The sequence below is a fragment of the Raphanus sativus genome, chromosome 8 (genome assembly GCF_000801105.2).
Source record: "Raphanus sativus cultivar WK10039 chromosome 8, ASM80110v3, whole genome shotgun sequence".
Classification (NCBI taxonomy): domain Eukaryota; kingdom Viridiplantae; phylum Streptophyta; class Magnoliopsida; order Brassicales; family Brassicaceae; genus Raphanus; species Raphanus sativus.
Window position 1 is genome coordinate 16339666 of NC_079518.1, and position 14292 is coordinate 16353957.

Here is a 14292-nt window from a genome sequence, read left to right on the forward strand (position 1 = left end):
TATCACTGAATTAACTATTTTTATAAGTTATTTGTTTCATAAAAGTTATTTTGACACTTCTTGTTGTTATGTAAAGAGTATCATATAAGAATTCTAATTCAGTCATATCTATTTTTTTTGACTTTAATATAATTTTAAAAAATCTTTTGATTTCATAAATAATTTTAATTATTTTAAAAATTGATTAAATAGATATATTTGTTAAGAACATGAATGCATTTAATCATTCTTAATCTTTGTACAAAAATATCAAATTATATTCTTCCTAAAAGGGAAGATATCTATTATTTTATATAAATTTGAAGATCTATTATTACATTTTTATCCATACAAACATATATCGTGGGTGGATTACTAGCAAGACTAAAAGTACTTTGTACTAAGTTGGATTACTTTGAAGAAAATCCAATTGATGGAGGTTGTAGAATAAAATCCAATTGATGGAGGTTATAGGATAAATAAGAATAAAATCCAATTGATTGTTAACTGTGTTATTCGTGGGCTACTCGGATGGAGATCTGTGTTCTCGAGGAAAGTGGCTTCCCTCGGATGAAGCTTGTTTTTGAGGGACGGTTGCTCGTGGAATTTTTTTGGAACCTTACTCTCATCCCAAATCTATTCTATTAATTTTCCAGCATGTCCCATTGATATTAGTTATGTCCATTTAAAAAAAAATTGAATTTTATATAACTGCAATAATTATATCAAAACACGTTATAATTTTCTCTACCAAAATCAACATGTTTTAAGCGGTTTTTATTGATCATCAATTAATTTATCAGTAACCAACAAATACAGAATTCATACACAAATACAGAGTACAAACTACAATCTATCCATTTGTGGTTTCTGAAATCATAGCTGCTTTCCTTTATTCCACTTACTCTTACTATAAAAATTAAGACAAAGGCCATGTTCGAAAATGCAGGTAAGGCATCCAAGTACGCGTTTGCGAGAGCAGTGCTTGAGCGTTGGCGATTTCTTCATTGAGCAAATCGAAGGTCACCATTTTTTTTTGAGTTTTGAATGTTTAAAACTGAGGTTTATGGCAGATCTATGTATTTGAGACATAACTAATACGTTAACACACAACAATTTGATAATTAACAGGGAAATAGTTGATGGCCGCCATGAAATAGATTTACAGAGTCAAAGCCCTAAAAAATAATTCTGGGGAAAATGATGAAAAATTTACAATTATGCCACTAATTAAAAAAGATAAATTAAATAAAAACGCAAAAATAACTTTTGTCGTATAGAACTCGGAAACTAAACGACTGAACCAACAACATTTGCCACCAGCCCACTGAAATTTAATATTATTTATTCTCAAATTTATTAATTACAAAACCCGGTTCAACCGAGTCCAAGCATAACCGATTGATTTTGATTCTTAATAGTTACATTTCTTGATTAGTCCCTGATTTTAGTCGTTTGTATTAGGAAACCAAAATCATTTTTTCCTTACTCACAGTTATTTTATTTTCAGTATACACACTTGCTATATTTTCTATTGCCTTTATAGAAATAACTTTACATAAATAAATTTGGTCATTTATATTATTTCTGTTCATACTTATAATTTAATTTTTGAAATATATTTTTCTTTAAGGGTTACATAATCTAAAAACTAAGTATTTTTTTTTTAAAAAATGATCATATCTTCAAATACACACACACACACACACACACATATATATATATATATATATAACAAAAATATATAAATTTCTCAAAACCCGGTTAAACTGATTCGACCAGTCATCCAGTAATAATAAAGAATCGATGTCAGATCCGGTTTTCAAAACACTGATCTGAGTTCGGTTTTTTGATAATTTTGCATAAAAAATAAGTTACTTTTTCCATTAGATTTCCTTATAATCTAAAACATATAAAATATATTTTCTGGATCTAACAACCATTTAAATTGCCTACTAATTGCAAGGAAATTTTTCTAAGTTAAATAAATATGCGAGTAATAAGAACATTTAAATTTCCTAATAATATATAACGTTAGTTTAGAAGATCTATTTTATGAAAAAAATTATATTGTTTTATCTATTTAATATATCTATTTAATTACTATTTTGTTACCAATCAAAATTGTACCAATACTTTGTTATTTTTTTTAAAGAAAATTACTATTTAAAATAAGGTGACATATCTATACTATTAAAACATGTATATGTCCAGTTGATATTAGTTAAGTCCAATTAAAAAAAGTTGAATTTATATAACTGCATCTATAACTATATCAAAACGCTGACCACATTATAATTTTCTCTACCAAATTAGTTATCACGTTTTCTTTGAAAGCAATTTTTATGATCAATACTATTAAAATAGGAACATGCCCTATTGATATAGTTGGGTCCAATTTTAAAAAAAAATTATATATAACTGCTTATATCTGCATATTAATATAACTACAAAAGAGCTTGAGTAATATTATAACGTAAATGGTTATAATGATAACTGCTAAACCTAAATTTGTGGGGAAGTTATAACTACACTCATTTTTATTTAAATCATGTACAAATTTTTTATCATAAATATATTTTTATAATAATTAAATTAAATAATGATTTTTAAAATATACATAACCCGCGGATAGCCACAAATTTAAACGGAGCGGGTGCGGGCACAAAATTATTTGTTTGCGGGTTGTGAGGGTTATATTTTATAACCAAAACCAAACTGAAAACCCGTGGGTTGGCGGGTCAGCAGGGCGAATTCGATCCATAATCCAACCTTAATCGTGCGTATACTGGATCAATTTTTAAATTGCTATTATTTAATAAAATATATTTTGATTAAAATTTATATAAAAATATGATTACCAAAAAACAAATATAATCAGAAAAAAAAATATCAAAAATTAAATTTAAAACAAAAATATACCCGTTTTTTTAAGGGCGGGTCAAAAGCTAGTAAATTTTAAATTTCAACGCCTTCTTTGCTTATTTTGACATCTGGTATCTAGGTGCTTCGATTCTCTGATGATTATGTGTTTGTCCCAGGAGGTTTAAATGTTCTGGTTCCTTTTTTTATTTTTTTTAAGTTTATGTGCTCGACTTATGGCTGGAAAAAAGTATGTTCTTTGCCGGCTTAGACATGTAAAATTTGCATTTCACCCGTTTTAGATGACAAAAAAATAGTATACAAATTCACTCAAAGCTATGCCTTTGCTGCGTACAAATACTTGTATGCTTTCAATAAATAAATAAAATTTACAAAGAATATTCACTTACTATGCGCGATATCATTTCCATTAATATCTTGTTGACAAGTGATGCACGTATTTTTATTCAAAAATGATGTAATATCTTTTTTCCCCTTTGTTGTTTTTTCATCCATTTCTTTCTTCAAGATCTAACTTTCTGAATATTTCTTGACACGTTCTCATCTCTAAAAGCTTTTCGATAAAAGGGAACTCTGCATTTCATGATGCACTTGAGATCGTTCAAGTTGCCTTTGAGGATCTCAACGACCTAATTTTAAGACAAAAAAAATCAAAACAAAGGTGATTTCTTTACTTGTTATACCAGACAGAGTTTGGTTATGTACCTGACTCATCGCAGGCCTCTCTATTGATGATTCTTGGATTGATAGCGAAGCAGCCAGAAGCACAAGTTTAATCTGCATCCAATCATATTCGCCCGCTAAAGATGGATCAATTAGCTCTCTAATTTTGTTCTTCTTCATCAATGGTTTGGCCTGAGAAACAAAGACCAATGAACTAAGAACAGATGTGTAATTTCAACCCTCAAAAATATATTGGCTCTCTAGGACTAACCCATAGAACAAGACTTTGCTTGGAATAGTCAAGAGCTCGTCGTCCAGTAACAAGTTCTAGTAAAAGTACACCCAGGGAGAATACATCGGTCTTTTCATCTACTATCCCATGTGTTAAGTACTCAGGAGCAAGATATCTGAAAGAAATAAGGATAAATCCATCTCTAAACAATTAATATCCAAGGAAGCATATATATGCTTAATGCATAGACTCACCCAAATGTGCCCTCAAATTTGGAAACTATATGGTTTGTCCAGTGTTCAGGTAGCCACTTCGCAAGCCCAAAGTCGCATATCTAACACAGAAATACACTTTAATAACTGATAATAATTATCATAAGTACCAATCGTACCTGAGGCGAAAAATCATGGGTGAGAAGAATGTTTGCAGCTTTGATATCTCTGTGAATGATTCTCCTGTGACATCCTCTGTGAAGATACAACAGACCCTCTGCAACTCCCAAAGCTATTTTGTACCTGATGCTCCATTTCATCTTCTCCTTTGAGCCTATCACATCATCAAAAACAATTTAATTATTTTAATTTTTTGAATATGCAAGGGGTAGTGATGGAGGAAGAGAGTTTACTATAAAGCATAGAAGCTAAACTCCCATGAGGTGACAACTCAAGAACAAGGTGCATTCCTCCTTCGACACCATAGCCTAAAAGCTTGGCTATGTTTGGATGATTAACATGTGCCATTATACCCATCTCTGATAGAAAATCTACAATGATCTCTTCGTTGTTTCCACGCATCAGACGTTTTATGGCTACCACTTGGCCATTTGAAAACTTCCCCTTGTAAACTTCAGCATAACCTCCTTTTCCAATTAGATTCTCTGCTCAATTTCAAAAAAAAAAACTAATCATAATATGAAATACTAATTAAAATATAATCCTAACATTGAAGGACATACCTGGAGCGAAATTGTTGGTGGCAGTTTTGAGATCAGAAAAAGAAAAGATTCTTCGAGGAGAGTGTGCAAGAACGTGAGAATCACTGGAGGAGCCAAATCTTAGAGTGTCTCTCAAGCTACTGCATCTTCTCAAAGAGCTTGTAACGGCATTGTTGTACTGAAACTGGACCTTCAGATTCTCTAGAGATTTTTTCGACGTGCTTCTTAGAAGTTGAACAACCCTGCGGAAACGAGAGGAGGAAGGGTTCTTACTGGTAGTTGTACTCTGGGAGCTTTCGAATTCTTCTGTTCTGAAGAACTCTTCGAGAACTCCGGTAGGTGAAGACGAGTCTGAAACTTTCATCATCTGAGAATTGAGAGGAAGATGACAAACGGTTTTTGAATTTAGACAGACACATTCATCATTTAATTTGAAACTTCCACCAGCCTTTTTTGTGTAAAAGGGAAAAGTCTTTTTATTTTATTGTTGTAAAGGAAAATTTTATAAATATATTTCTTCTTTTATAGTAATATTTAAAGGAAGAAAATATCGAACATGGAAATTTTCCAAGCAAAGTTAAGATGAAATATCATTTAATACATTTTTTGTTCAAGAGATAAATGCTAAAGAGTCAATTTTTTTTTCCAATTTTCGAATCAAAACTGACAATTGTTTTATGATAATTAAACATACTACTGATTTTGAAAATTCTGATTTTTAGGATTTCCCATATAGTAAGAAAAGTAATTTTTTTTTCATTTTTAGCTTTTTTAAGTTAATTTAATATATTTTATTTGTTTCTTTAATAGATTCTAAACTTATTTTTATATTTTAATCTGTACTAGATAGTGACCCGCCCTTAAAAGGGCGGGTATATTTTTTGTTTAAGTTTAACTTTTATATTTATGTTTTCTTTGTGATTATATTCGTACTTTGTAATTATATTTGTCTATAAATCTTAACAAAAATACATTTTATTAAATAATAGTAATTTAAAAATTGATTCGGTCTACGTTCGGTTATGGTGGGTTGCGGGCCGACCCGATCCGCTGATCCACCAACCCGCGGGTTTCAATTTTATTTTGGTCAAAAAATCTGATCTGCATAACCCACAAACAAATAATTTTGTACTTACTTCGTTTAATTTTGGGTTACCCGCGGATTTTATTTTTGAATAAATAATTATTTAATTTAATTATTAAAAAATATAAAAGTATATTTATAATAATTTTTTTATATATCATCAATTTTTTTTATCTAAATCATAGTTTGTAATCATTATATCTAAATCATAGTTTTATTATCTATGTTTTGGCTTTCTAAACATATTTTAAATGATCCTCTCCCACGAACCCGTCCTTCGTGAACAAAAATAAATGTTTAGATTTTGATTCGCCCTTCAAAGGGCGGATATATTTTTTTTTCAATTTTTTCTAAAAAAGTTTAATTTTATATTTAAGTTTTTAAATCATATTTGTAGTTAATCCATTCTATTAATTCAGCATCATGACCAATTGATAAAAAGTTGTATCTTTTAATAATTAAACTTTTATATTTGTGCTTTTTAGTTATATTTGTATTTTATAAGTATAATATTTCTCTTAAATATTTAATAAAAGTTTTTAATCAATACTATTAAAATATAAACATGATCTATTGATATACGCAAAAATATAGCCGTCCTTAAAACATGTATATTATTGGTTTTACATTTATATTTGTGTTTTAATCATATTTATATTTTTATTTGTATAATATTTTTCTTAAATGATTAATAAGAAATTTTAATAATTGTATTTGGTAAATAAAAAGTAATTTGTATATTAGTTTTTTCAGTTGTAAATAATATTATATCAATATATATTACGTAGTACTTACGGTTTTTTTTGTTGTCCGATAATTAAGTTTTATGTGAGAAGAAGTTCAAAGAAACGGGTCCCACCCATTCGTATGAGTCATATAGAAATCAAAGGAAGTTTATGTACGGTTACATTGTTTGCTTTAACCAATCCAGTTCATGGATATTTTATAAACGAAATATTTGTGAGTAAGTTGTAAATGATAAAATTGAGTGGCCGAGAGTAATAGGAAAAGGAAAAATAATCTAGTGGTTCCCGATCATTAAGGGTTTAAAGTGGTGGTTACTAAATATATATTTAGATATAGTTATAAAATATATATAGTTTAACTTTTTAGTAGATATCATGGAAAATAATTATTGGACATAACCTTCTATCAATTGGTCATGCTTCAAAATTAATAGAATAGATGTTTTAATTTAGCTTGTTTTTAAATACGAAGAGGTAAAAGATGAACTTGTTGAATCAATATAATAAAAAACCTACTTTTTGTAATCGACGATAAAAAAGTAGAGAACATCTAGCTACAAAGAACAAGTTGGAAACACATTATCTCCACAAGGTCCGATCTGAAATTTAAGAAGCTATAAATATTTATTAAGAACTCTAATATTTTTTCTTAAACAATCTGGAGGCATGTATTTACATATATAATATATTCGGTTAAAACTGAAGTACAAAATAATATTTATCTAATTTTAAGTGGATTATTACATAATTTCATTTCTTTTTTGACTAATTTAACCAGTTCATTTATTATTTTCATTTAAATGTTTTATTACATATTTTACATTTTTAAGTCTTGCAAACTACTTCATTAATTTGTATTTTTCATAATAATTCGATGACATTTATTTTATGTAATAACCATAATAATTTCACGTGTTTTAATGAAATTACTCTATTAGTGACAAGAATTCATGGGTCAGAATTCAAACTGGTTAAAAAATTATTTTATTTATTACATAATCAATTATGCATGGACATTCAGATATATATTATAGATCAACTTTTACGAGTATCATGCTTTTTATATTTTAAAATTAAAATATACTTGATATTATAAAATTTTGGATAGTATTCTATTTGAATTTTTTCGAATCTGAATAAATTTGTATAAATCTAAAAGTATTTAAATAGCCTATATGTTTAAAAATGTCACTAGATAATTTATAAAAGAAAATCAAAACTTAATTTGCACGGACATACGAGTCAAGCTCTAGTTTCTATTAACAAGCGTGCAGACCAAAACTAATATTTCACTAGATTATGTCCATATCGATCATTAAATCTGGACAAAGACAATAATTTGAATGACTAAAATACTCTCCATTGTATTTCTCTTTTTTTTTTTTTCTAAAATTAAAATATGTTTATTTGTATTATTCTATTTCTAAGCTTGAAATTAATCCTATTTATTTTTAGCCTCTACAAGATTTTCATAAAATTATGATTTTGGTTAAACTAATTTTTTTCTAAAAGACTATGTTGCACAGTTGCAGCATATTTTTCTCTATTTTAGTATATTCTGGGAGATGAAAATACGAGTTGTAAATGCCCTGAAAAATTACTGTATAATGTGAAAAAAAGACTTTAACAAACCATAACGTGTTGTGTAAGAGGCATACCAAATTCTGAAATTTTTTGCACATACCGAAACAAGTTGAATAATTTTTGCACATACCGAAACAAGTTGACTTCGTTATTCAAATATTGTCGTATAAAGCGAAACACTTGCCAAGAAAAGAAGATGAGTAACCAATAACTCTTCTAAGAAAATAGAAAACAATTCAATGGAATAGTGAAACACAATAAAAGAAGGAATAAAAATGGGGAATCTACGGGCTTTTGCTTTGTTTTACCCTAGTCTATTTCTCAGACGACTGTTACTGTTCTAACGCTCCTCTACGGGATGTTAGGTGTTTTGAAAATATTAATATAATATTTATTCAAAAATAAATAAATGGAGAATATATAAGAATAAGAAAACAGATCAGCTCACCATGCCAGAAGAGAAACTGAAGAACATGTGAAACTCAATATATTCTGCTTGGATGATGAACTAAGAGATGGGAAATGGTAGAGAGTAGATAACTACCACTTCAGTTCAGGTACAATAAACCATCGCTTTCTTACCAGAAATATATAAAGACAATCCCATGGTTATTTTTCATAATAAGCAAAATGGTAATGATAGGAATTAGAAAGAGAAACTGAAAACAAAACAATTTATGTTTCTCTTAGATTTGATAGTTATATAATACGTCATATATTTTAAAATGTATAGTGTTTTAGCTAAAAATGTAAAGTGAAGACAATTCTTTTTTTCTGAAAATTATCAATCAAAATAAAGGATTGAATTATTTTCAGTTTATATCATTTAAAATACAAAACTGAAAATAATTCAATCATTCATCCTGAAACATTATAGAATACAACTTATCATATAGTACTTTTAAAATTATTTTAGATATTATATTATTATATTTAAATTTATATTTCAAATATTAAAATATTACATTTTAAAATTTTGAAATATCGTACATTTTAAAATGGGCAGAATAATAACACGAAGTATGTTATTAAGATGGGGGAAATAATTAATACACCCTCCGTTTCAAATTATATGTCGTTTTGGAGCAAAATTTTCGTTTCAAAATAAGTATCGTTTTATGATTTCAATGCAAAATTTATTGATTTTTTAATCTAATCTATTTTTCTATTGGTTGAAATTTAATTAAGTGTATTGGTAATGATGTTTTTATCTAGTAAATATATAAAATTAAATGTTTTATTAATCTATGTGCCGAAGTGTAGAACGACAAATAAATTGAAACGGAGGGAGTACGAAGCATGTTATTAATAGAAATACTCCCTTTGTTTCAAACTATTTGGTGTTTAAAGTTTTTACTCCAATTAAGAAATTGTTAACTTTGATTTATTTTAGTTTTAGTATTAACTAAATTAATTCAATCAATAGAAAATAATATAATATAATACAAATGGTCATAAATAAATGGTCATAAATATCAAATAACATTAAAGTCTGTATAAAAAATATTTTTTTCTAAAAAAATGAAACATAAATAAAATCTTTAAATTAAATTGATGGATCGTCAAAAAAAAAACTGTAATGATGGGCGACGAGTAATACCGTGTAGATCCACCAATCTCCAAAGCTAACACATCTACCAAACTCATATCTACCAAACTGTAATCATTATAGAGTAATTAAGGAATTTTTTTCCCTTCTAAAAGAAGATACATTAACATTGAACAAACAATCATTCGACTGTCATTAGTTGTTGATACGTGGTACAAATAATCCAGAAAACCTTACTTTGCGACCAAATCAAGGCATAATTATAACCACCACTGATTTGCTTTCTTGTTTGTTTTCATTATGACGTTTCACGTACAATCATTTACAACAATACTGAAAGCTTTTTTTTTTGTTTCAACCCGACTCTGAAATGATTCGGCTATCCTAATCGGAGAGTACATGAACAAAAAAAAACACTTTTTTTGTGCTTGAAATCTCTAAATCTCTGAATATGAGTTGTGAACGGAGGCAAGTCTATGTTGCATCTGAGTTTGGTCGGACTCAGTACGAAAAGACAAAACTCTTCAAAGATGTTTTATTGATCAGGTGCTCGTCTGAACTACCCATAAAACGATTAAAAGTGTGGATTTGGTGAATATGGAACACTACTTAAAAATTTCAATAATTATGTTTTCTTTTCACCAAACCACAACACATAACCTAGTGACTTATGGTAAAATTTATTATACAATTTACCTAATATGAAATCAATTTACACATAACCTAGTGACTTATGCTTTTATAAGAACTTGAAAACAATTTACCTAGTGACTTTCTTAGTTTTTAGCTCTGTTCTAAAAATCGGTCGCGGAGACGTTTAATTGGCCGGGTAAACGTGATTCGGTTGAGCTCCGTGGCGAATTGGACCACTTCGGTTGCATTACGCGGTGAGCCGAGTAATGAGCGCGGACTGAATAGATTTATAGAACTCGGCCGCGTAATGCACAAAATCGCTTGGTCAGAAATCGTTGATTCCACTGCAAATTTTCGTTTCATCTACTGTGATTAACGGAGTCCGAGGATCGGACTAGAACAAAAGCTTTTTCTTTGTCTGTGACTAGGTTTTGTTTTTTAACAGAAAAAACAAGATTCAGTAAAAAAAATCACTACAAATACGGAAGAATTGAAGAAGAAGAAAAGAAGGTTGATAATCGGGAAAAGAAAGAAGTAACTTTGGTCATAGCTAGGAAGCACGTGTTATTATTCATGTAAATTTGCATATTGATCCCTATAAAGTAGTTATTGTTGATATTTGATCCCATTATTTTCATTTTTGGATGTGTTCCAACAACTTTTTTTTTATCTCCTATATGTGATTTATTTTTTGTGAACTAATTTAGTATGTATTTGCAAATCTATAGTTTTAGTACCAAGAGTATTTTATACATAAACATATATTTATACAGATATTTTGTATTATACATATAAATAAGGTATTATACGTATAAAAGTACAAAAAATTCTGCCCCGCGTACTTCCCGATTTTTTCCGATTTTTCAATAAATTGCTAGGCCCGATTTTTAAACAATTGTATAATGTATAATAACCTAACATATTATACAATTTACCTAATATGAAAACAATTTACACATAACCTAGTGACTTATGCTTTTATAAGAACTTGAAAAACAAATTCTGGTTATTTATCTAGGGAGAATGTACCTCAATGGAGAAATGTATCTCTACAAAAAAAAGAAAACTCGAGAGATCTTTGTTTGGTGCTTGTTTGATCAAGCATTTGGTGTCACTGCTCTGCGTTAGGTGTTAACGTAGTTGGTGAAGTACTTCCAGAGTCTTGGAAGATTGAAGTCTGAACTCAGGGAGAGTTTAGCTCGGGGTTGGGTTGATCCTGATAAACAAAAGTCTAGATTCTAGGGTGAGTTTTAGCTTAGGATTGGGGTAATCCTAAAGGATTCTTGTAATAGAAAAAATTGGTGTAAGACTTTCTTGTTCTAGTGAATTTGAAAACAAAAATTTGTGTCTTTTACTTTCTGCATTTTATTTTCCTGCTCTCACTGCACTAACAATTGGTATCATAGCGGGTCACCTAAGTTACTGGTGAGAACGTGAGGACAAAAACTAGTTCAGGAAGAAGGATATAGTTTTTGATAGAGGCGTATCAAGAGGGAATATCTATGACAAGATCACCATGTCTTGATTCATTCAATTATGGATATTGGAAGGTGCGTAAACAAGCTTTTATCAGTGGGCTTGATGAAGATTGTTGGAGTTCTATTGAAGCTGGTTGGAGTCCTCCGGTGATGCTTGATGATGAGAAGGTTGAAGTTCTTAAGCCAATGGATAAGTGGACTGCTGTAGAGAAGAAGACTTCAAGTTGCAATTCTAAGGCCAAGACTGCGATTAATGCGAGCCACTTCAAGTTGGTTTCTCAATGTGCTTCAGCTCAGAAGGCATGAAAAACATTGAAGAATATGTTTGAAGGTACTACAAGTGTCAAGCGTACCAAGCTGGATATGTTAGCATCAAGATTTGAAAATCTGAGGATGGGTTCAGTTCAATGCTAAGCTGTGTGAAATTTTCAATGAATGCTTTGCACTTGGAAAACCGTACAAGGACAAGAAGCTGGTGAAGAAACTGAAGAGATCATCGCCATCAAAGTTTGAGTCAAAGATCTCTGCTGTAGAAGAAGCTCATAATCTGGATGAGATGGCTTCTTATAAGTTTGTTGAAATTTTTCAAGCTTTTGAGTTGAGTAAATCATATGGAGGAAAGGAGAGAAAGAAAAAAGATCCATATGGAATTGCTTACAAGAGTTCATCTTCTGAAGATCCTATGGCGATGCTGTCAAGAAACTTTACTAGCTATCTAAAGCAAAGAGAAGAGAGGATAAAGAATGGAAGAAGAAGTGATTCAGGCAGATCATCATCAAAGGTACGATGATATGAATGCAATGGATTTGGCCATGTTCGCAAAGAATGTGCGAATTTACTGAAGCTAAAGAAGAAGGATGACGTCAAGGATGAATCTGATACTGATTCAGATGATGGTGAGGAGTTGAAGAACTTGGTGGCATTCATCATAACTTTGGAGTCTGGTTCTAAGACGAAATCTGCGGCGGGATCTGCATCAGCTTCCATGTCAGGGTCTTTATGTGGAGGTGATGATGATGCTGGAAGTGATGATGATGATGGAAGCTTTGATCTTGCTAGAAACTATTGAAAACTGTATGAGAATTGGCTCAAACAGGTTGAGGCGAATTCAGAGTTGACTAAGGAGAAGGTCAAGCTAGAAGCTCAAGTTGCTGACACACTTAAGTATGCTTCAGAGAAAGAAGAAGAAGCACGACATGCTGGTGCTCAAATTGCAGAGACTAAAAAGGGTTTGAGGATGTTGGATGGTGGGACGAAACAACTAGATCATCTTCTCAGTATTAGGAATAGTGATCGATGTGGCCTTGGATATCAAAGAGAATGTTCTACAGCTGAAGGTGTTTTTGTATCAGCAGGAAAAACTGAGGTTTTACCTACATCTACTATAAAATCAGAGGTTAAGATGTCTGCTGGGAATGCAACAAAGGGAAAGACTGCAGTAAATGCAGCAACTGATGTGAAGAATGCGAGTGCTACGAGTACTGCTACAACAACTGCTACGGCGAATGCTTCAGAAAGAGTTTCTGGATTGAAGAGTTCACATCAGCAAAAGTTTCGGCCTGTTTGTCATCATTGAGGTGTTATTTGGCACATTAGGCCAAAGTGTTTCAAGTTATTCAGGGAGAAGAATCAGATGAAACAAGCTTATGGTGCTTATGGTATGAGGAGTCATGGTCCTATATGTTATTCTTGTGGAGTTCAAGAGCATATTTAACATGAGTGTTTCAAGTTTGTTCAAGGAGCTAATCATGGAGGATTTGGGCTCAAGAATACGTGGTCTAAGAGATTTGATCACTATGGAGATGGTGGAATTAGATTTCCTCCTTACTTTGGAGGATATGGATCTTTGTATTAGTTTTTGGCAATGATGTTACTTGTAGGAGGAGATTGAAGATGTGGTCTTCTGTCTAGAGGTGATGAGTTCACATGCATAATCAAAAAGGGGGAGATTGAAGATGTATATTCTGTATCAGTTAGTGAAGTATTACAGGAGGTAGTACATGCGTGTGTCATGAAGATGGGCTGAGTTGGAGTTCTTGTTTTATGATGTTTGTGGACTTGTTAAGCTTGGAGAAGATGTAATAAATTTAATGAAATATTTGCACTAAGTGTAAATGATATTACTTGAAAAGAAAAAGGTAAGAGAGTTATTCCTTATGAAAAAAAGGAAAGTTGCTTAAGTTCCTTTTGAAAAAACTTGGAGAGTAAGTTATGGTTATCTATACAAGGAGGACGTGCCTCTATAGAGAAAGGCGTCTCTGCAAAAAGAAGAAAAGTCGAGAGTTCTTTGTTTGGTGCTTGTGTGATCAAGCCTTTGGTGTCACTGCTATGCGTTAGGTGTTGACATAGTTGGTGAAGTACTTCCAGAGTGTTGGAAGATTAAAGTCTGAACTCAGGAAAATTTTAGTTCGTGGTTGGGTTGATCCTGATAAATAAAAGCCTAGACTCTATGGTGAGTTTTAGCTTATGATTGGAGTAATCCTAAAAGATTTTTGTATTAGAAAATATTGGTATACAACTTTCTTAT

The 14292-nt window shown here is 30.6% G+C and overlaps 1 protein-coding gene across 1 annotated transcript; it reads right to left on the reverse strand.

Moving 5' to 3' along the window:
• Positions 1 to 2937: 2937 nt before the first annotated feature.
• On the reverse strand, positions 2938 to 8697 carry LOC130498679 (receptor-like cytosolic serine/threonine-protein kinase RBK2). Its single transcript, XM_056992232.1, has 8 exons — positions 8554 to 8697; positions 4713 to 5058; positions 4383 to 4634; positions 4149 to 4303; positions 4012 to 4091; positions 3797 to 3932; positions 3568 to 3717; positions 2938 to 3491 (listed from the first exon to the last, which is right to left on the reverse strand). Exons 1-8 carry the CDS (start codon positions 8578 to 8580, stop codon positions 3366 to 3368), a joined length of 1272 nt encoding a protein of 423 aa, XP_056848212.1. The 5' UTR covers positions 8581 to 8697; the 3' UTR covers positions 2938 to 3365.
• Positions 8698 to 14292: the final 5595 nt, after the last annotated feature.